Source organism: Pteropus alecto, unplaced genomic scaffold, assembly GCF_000325575.1.
Source record: "Pteropus alecto unplaced genomic scaffold, ASM32557v1 scaffold134, whole genome shotgun sequence".
Classification (NCBI taxonomy): Eukaryota; Metazoa; Chordata; class Mammalia; order Chiroptera; family Pteropodidae; genus Pteropus; species Pteropus alecto.
This window is the reverse complement of record NW_006436283.1, coordinates 4,582,590-4,588,833: the sequence shown is the minus strand read 5'-3', so window position 1 is coordinate 4,588,833 and position 6,244 is coordinate 4,582,590. Positions and strand designations below refer to the sequence as shown.

Genomic DNA, 6,244 nt, shown 5'->3' with positions numbered 1-6,244 from the left:
AAGAGTGACTCTGAGTCAGTGGATCAGTGCTCTCCACAGTGACCAGGAGTGGGGATGCTAGCGGGTGGAGGCAGAGAGGATCCCAGAGTTAAGTATGGCTGAGACACCTGCAGTCCATCATCAGGCCTCCCATGGAGCAAGCGCGGGTAGAGGCCATGGCAGTTAAGGGGGCAATTCCAGTGAAGATGAGAAACCAAAAAAAAAACTCATAGTCGGAGGCCCAGTGGACTTAAACAAAAAAATTAGGCCACTTATGAACTGCACAACCTTGAAAAAGTCCTTATAACCTTTTTGAAGAGGTAAAGGGATACATTTTTTTAAAAACCTACTAGCCAGTGTATATATTTGTCTCATTCAATTGTTAGTCACCACCATGTGAGGTAACTCCATTTTAGAGACTGTGAACTTGAAATTCAGATAGGTAAATTTCTACAAGGTGACATTACAAGGGGACGATAGAACAAGGGTTGAACCTATGTGTGTCTGACTTCAAAATTGACCCCTTACAAGACACAGCCAACCCAGGGTCCAAACTCTGATTCCAAAGTCCATGCTTTCTCAAATGTAGTACACATACTAATTCCTACCCTGACCAACTCAGGGTCATTGTGAGTCTTAAGACTGTGCACGCAAAAGTGCTCCATAAATCATCCAAGGCTGTACTGGTAGTATTAATCAGAGCAAAGGGCTTCAGGCTCCAGACGGTCAGGTGTGGCTAAAGGTAAACGACTTCCCAACAGCTGCCAGTGCGGGCCTAGGAGACCGGGACCCATTTCCTCCAGCCTGTCAGTAACCAGTAGCAAGGAAAGATGGGAACAAGCTCTTTGCCTTTGACTTCCCACAGGGAGCAGTTTAAGATAGTTCATCCACCCCCTCACAGGGTCCATCTGCTAAGATGTGAGTGGATGGGGCCATATTAATGGATGAGCCTGATGGTCTGCATGCTGCCCCGTTTCCTGGGGGACAGCAGAACTGTGTTGTGCAGTCACCGGGGACCAGGCTGCACAGGAACTGTCAGTATGTGGGCTGTGCATCAGGGACCCTCTGCTGGTGCCTCCATCCCTGCTGGCCCTAGGAAGAGCACATGGACCTGGTCCTCCAGGCAAGAGCGCTAGGCAGCCCACCCCGAGCCAGGCCCTGATCAGAAAGGTGAAAAGAACCAGAGCTCACCTGACGTTGGCTTTGTCCACTCCCATACCAAAACTAATGGTTGCAACAATTACAGGGACCTTCTCCTCCATCCACTCATTCTGCACCAGTGTTCTTTCAGAAGCCTTCAGACCTATAAAGGAGGGGAAGTTGGGGAAGGGAACTCATATTTCCCTTGGATTTCCCTTGGGCCTACCTTGGGTTCGACACTGTGTTGGGCACTGTACACATGCCCTAAACCCATCACTTATCAGCTGTGTGAGACCTTGGGCCGAGCACTTAACCTCCCTGAGCCTGAGCTAATAAACATAAGTGTGGCAAAGAGCACTCAATGAATGTTAGAGCCAAGGTTCAAACCCAAATCCACTGGCCTCCAAAGCCTGGGCTTATAAAAACCCATCCCTTGCTGCTGCTGTGGGCACTGAGTGATAAAAAGAATTTCATAGTTACAATTCTCATTTTAGACCTCATTCATGTCTAGACTCCTTTCTGTGGATTTAAGTGCATCATATTAGCTCTCTCTGGGCATCTATAAGAGATGACAGACAACCTGACTATCCAGGATCCACAGAAACAAGAGACTAAGAGGCCTCTGAGAGTGAAGAGCACCGCGAGGCCTGGGCAGCCCTTACCTGCATGGTAAGCCTTGGCGTTCACTCCCCTGTAACTGAGCTCTATCGCCAGCTGTTCACAAGCCTCTCTGGTCCTGCAGTAGACAATGCCGCAGCCAGACAACTGAATGGGAAGATGGGAACAACAGGGAGGAAATAAGTACTGAGAAACACAAAACAGTCAGCCCGTCATACTGCGGCCTGCTTTAAAAGCAGCTCCGCACACTCTTCATCAGCCTCGCAGTCTCTTCTGAGGCAGTCTGCCCAGCAGGGCTCTGCCACTTTCTAACAAAGCAGGACCAAAGCAGCTCAAAATCCAACCTAACTCTTCTGCTTCCTCCCCTCAAACCTTGGATAGGTCTGCAAAGGCCACTGTCAGAGGGGCCGGCTGCTTGACTTCCACAGAAGGATTCCAGGACAGGGGAACCCTAATGAGGGGAACAATGCCAGAAGCCAAAGGGATGACTCTCTGTGCTTTAAGAAGCTATGGCCAGTTTTGCCTAAAGCTATGAAAAGCAAAGGTCTTAGAAAACCAATATCCATCTCTGTGCTACAGAGAGTACCCCAGTGCTCCAGATGCACCTTGGCCCCCAACCTCAGTGCCCTCACCCGTTTATCAGCCTTCTGTCCAAGAGCCTTAATGCAGAAGTCCCGCAGGTTCCCGAAGGGATCAAAGAGCAGTTCCTTGAACTGTACATCGTAGAAGAGGTTGGCCCGGAAGCAGGGAGTCTTGAAGGCAGCAACTGGTTGCTTGAGGTGCAGAGCAGCAAACACATCCTCCTGGACCTGCGGGGTGGCGGTGGCAGTCAGAGCCACACATGGAGCGTGTGCCAGGCGGGAACGCAGGGCACCCAGACGCAAGTAGTCAGGACGGAAGTCGTGCCCCCACTGGGAAACACAATGAGCTTCATCCACAACCAGGTAGGAGAGCAAGCGGCGGGACACAAGGGAGTTCAGGGTGGGCTGGAAGGAGGCTGCAGCTGCCATCTCCGGGGTGATATACAGGAGTTTGGTCCGGGGCTTTTCTTGCTCCAAGTCAGAGAGCAGCTCCTTCTTCTCCTGGGCCGAGAGCTTCGAGTTCAGGGAACTCACTTGGACCTTCAAGGCCAGCAAGTGGTCCACTTGGTCCTGAGGGCAGAGGAAGAGAGGCCACAGATGGGATGATAAGTGGCCCTCAGGATCTCAGACAGTCATTGTGACTGCTGGGGTACTGCCCAGTCATAAAGCATCCTCCCACCCTCCAGTGTGTCTTCTCTTTGCACATAAGAAGTACTGAAGATGAAGTGGTTGAGAGGAAGGCTTGAGAGCCAGACAGATCTGGATTAATCCCGGCTCACCTAATCGCTACATGCTCTTCGGCCAGTTCTTAACCTTAACCTTTCAATTTTCTCATTCTCTTTCTCTCTCTCTACTATAAAAATAGTAACTACCTAATAGAAGTGTCGTAAGAATTAAAATTTTCATCTCAAAGGTAAAATTAATGCACATAGAACACTTTGCACAAAGCCTAAGATCTAGTGAACACTCACTGAGCACTGCCATTGTTCTTTCCTGCTTCTCTCTTTCTTTCTTCATGGCTGACAGCTCTTAACTATGTGGCTAAGCTTCCTCATTTTTGACTCTATCAGCCCATCTGCAGGCCTTAAATATAGTCAGAAGTGCAGAGCAGATGTTAACACTACCCCAATCAGTCTCTCATCTCATTTTTCTTGTGTCATAGCTGCACTTTTGCCAGAAGAAATCAGGACAGCAGAGATTCCCCAAATCGATTTAGCTCTCTATGCATCTGCATCTTCTACCCCGTCAAGAGGGCATATGTGTACTTATGGGAGTAAGTGTGCATGTGTATACAGATACAGTTCCATACTCTTCTGGACAAAAAGTAACAAAGGAAGGTAAAAAACCCCAGGCCTTCAAAATACAAAAAAACTCATGCATAACCCATAGAGTGCTATGTACTAGTGGGAAAGCCCAGGTTTGGGCAATTCAGAAACCCAATATAGAGAGGAAAATAAGTGAATCAACGAAAATAAGAGGCAAAAGACCAAAGAAAGCAGAAGTGAAATTTCCTGCTATAAACCACCTTTCCCTCAACCTTGTGGGCCACCATCTTCATCCCCCTAAGCCTCACCTGAATCAAAGCAATGAGAGGAGAGACTACGACAGTGATGCCTTTGGTCAACAGAGCAGGAAGCTGATAGCAGAGGGATTTTCCTGCCCCTGTGGGCATGCACACGAAGACATCCTTGTCGCCTGCAAAAATACAAGACAACATCTCAATGCTTCCTGCCTTTTACCTCTTTCCTTCATCAAGGCTGTTGAAAATTAAATGAGAATGTAGGAAAAGCCCCTAGCAGAGTGTCTGGCACATGGCGGACGGTGGGGGGTCAGGGGGAGGGGTGTCTCAATATAATCTTAATTCCCCTTCCAGCCTTTCTACGAAAAGGGATCCAGGGAGATTTGGAAATGTGCACAGACCATTTCCAGAAATGCAATAACAACTATAAGGTTTAGAAGGCTGAGTCTGCTGGGATATGGATAATCGAACTAAACAGCCATGAAAGCTGAATACTTCTAGACAAATGGGAACATCTGTGTAGACATGGAAGCTACATCACTTAGAGATCTTTTGTTTATGAATGTTACAATGTAATTAATATTACACTGCTGCTCCCTTCTTGGCAACCTCTGTTTGTCAATGTATCTCAGATTTATATTATTATTACTCCTTCCTTCCCTGTTTGGGACCCAGGCTACTCAATCTTTAACAAAGGGATTACCTAGGTCAGTGACTGGGTTAGGCTATGACTGCCACCCCCACACAAAAGAACTAGAATGAGAATCTATGAATTGTTTTCCTGGGCGGCCCACAGCCGGCCCACAGCCGGCTCAGACAATCTGAGCTCTAGCTACGAAATGTAAGAAAGAGAACCGCTGGGTGGTTCTGTCAATAAAACTGCAAGTTTTGGGTGATAAGCCTACAAGATTTCCCAAACCAATTACGGACCAAGGGTAGGGGAGTAGGAAGAGTCAGAAGAAGGGTGTTCTACAGCACTGCTATGGTAGAGTCTGCAAAAAATGTAAACACAGGTGGTTTGGCAATGTTACCTTTCACTACAGCCATGGTTGCACTCTCCTGTAAAGGTGTCTTAAAAGAGTCAAACCCGAAGACCTTCTTCAACGTGCTCTGGACACGATGCTCACGGTCAAAAGGAAAGGAATGGTGGGTGCTCATCTTAGCGACAGAAGGTGGCCAAAGGTTAAGGCAAAGGTTATGAGCATATGGCTACCACAAGAACCCTCTATTCCACTTTTTAAATAATTGCTTATTTTTTCTCTATGAGTATAACTTGCTTTATTACACTTAAGCAATAATATTATTTTCAAGTAATATAGCTCCAGGTGAATTTCAAGTAATATAGTTCCAAGTGAACGGCCTCAAGCAATACATTCCTAGGTAATTAACATCTCCACTTTTTTGTCGGTGAAAATACAAACACTGAACTATCCCAGGCCACGGTATATAGCACAGAGCGAAATATCAGATCACGAGAAGAAACACAAATGTCTTCGGAATAGTTTGGAGGTGGAATTGGTTTTTTAAGATCCACCTTCTGCTCCTTCTATAAGCATAGCCATGACAATCATTCTTCCCCCTGCCCAGTACCCCAACTCCTTCCAGCTCCCAGAGGAGAGCTCTTCCCTTCTCCTCTGAGCCCCAAATCCGCTCTTTTCTCCCTCAACCAAAGTTTCTCTCTCTTCACCCCCAAGATATCAGAGCCGGCTGTGGGCCGCCCAGGAGCGAAGGACTCTTGGTGGGCGGTTGACGACTGCTGGCTCGGGAACTACTCGAAGACCCGCGTAAGCCGCCACCAACTCTGAGAAGCCAAAACGCTGGGCATGCCCTGTCAGGAAAAACCCACACAGCTTCGTATCCGTCGCGCAGTGATGACGTTGCGCTAAGGCTAGCGCGAGGGGCGGGGACAGACCCAGAAACGGCCGTTCTGATTGGTTCCCGGCCTGGAACGAGCGCGAGGTCTGCTGGGATCTGAAGTCGGCTTTCCGCTCGGAAGTCCGTCTTTTAGAGTCATCCGAGTGAGCAACGCCCGGGCTGTAGGAATAAGATGGCGGGGAAGAAGAATGTTCTGTCCTCTCTGGCGGTTTACGCAGAAGATTCAGAGCCCGAGTCTGACGGCGAGGCCGGAGTCGAAACGGCAGGCAGCGCGGCTGGTGAGGCCCGAGAAGGGAGCTGGAAGGGGAGAAGCAGGTGTCTCCTCGGAATGCTGCTCCTCTTGCAGGGCGGGAGGGAGAGAGATGGTCATTGTTCCCCAAGTATTCGGCCCCGGAGCCCCGAAGAGAGCTTGGGGTCCCGGGCGAGTCCGAGCATTAGACGCTCTGTGGTAAGAATGGACCATCTCTTTTCGTCGATTCGATTATTATGCGGAAACTTACTCAAAGTCTCCGTGCCCAGCGTCTCGCTGGGC

General features: G+C 48.8%; 2 protein-coding genes across 5 annotated transcripts in view; one reads left to right on the top strand and one right to left on the bottom strand.

The window, feature by feature from the left end:
- The window catches only part of RECQL5 (RecQ like helicase 5), a 34,194-nt gene extending 28,502 nt beyond the window's left edge, over positions 1 to 5,692 (bottom strand). The window contains exons 1-6 of the mRNA XM_006912221.3: positions 5,536 to 5,692; positions 4,869 to 5,009; positions 3,892 to 4,013; positions 2,370 to 2,888; positions 1,782 to 1,884; positions 1,171 to 1,282 (exon numbers count right to left, since the gene is read on the bottom strand). Of these exons, the coding sequence (XP_006912283.1) occupies positions 1,171 to 1,282; positions 1,782 to 1,884; positions 2,370 to 2,888; positions 3,892 to 4,013; positions 4,869 to 4,995 (983 nt within the window). The 5' untranslated portion in view covers positions 4,996 to 5,009; positions 5,536 to 5,692. The remainder of the gene's footprint in view (positions 1 to 1,170; positions 1,283 to 1,781; positions 1,885 to 2,369; positions 2,889 to 3,891; positions 4,014 to 4,868; positions 5,010 to 5,535) is intronic.
- Positions 5,693 to 5,823: 131 nt separating this feature from the next.
- The window catches only part of SAP30BP (SAP30 binding protein), a 33,110-nt gene continuing 32,689 nt past the window's right edge, over positions 5,824 to 6,244 (top strand). The window contains exon 1 of one of the 4 annotated variants that reach the window (XM_025047000.1): positions 5,824 to 6,027. In XM_025047000.1, the coding sequence (XP_024902768.1) occupies positions 5,901 to 6,027 (127 nt within the window). In that variant the 5' untranslated portion in view covers positions 5,824 to 5,900. The remainder of the gene's footprint in view (positions 6,028 to 6,244) is intronic. The other 3 variants (XM_025046999.1, XM_025047001.1, XM_006912218.3) reach the window with 3 other exon arrangements.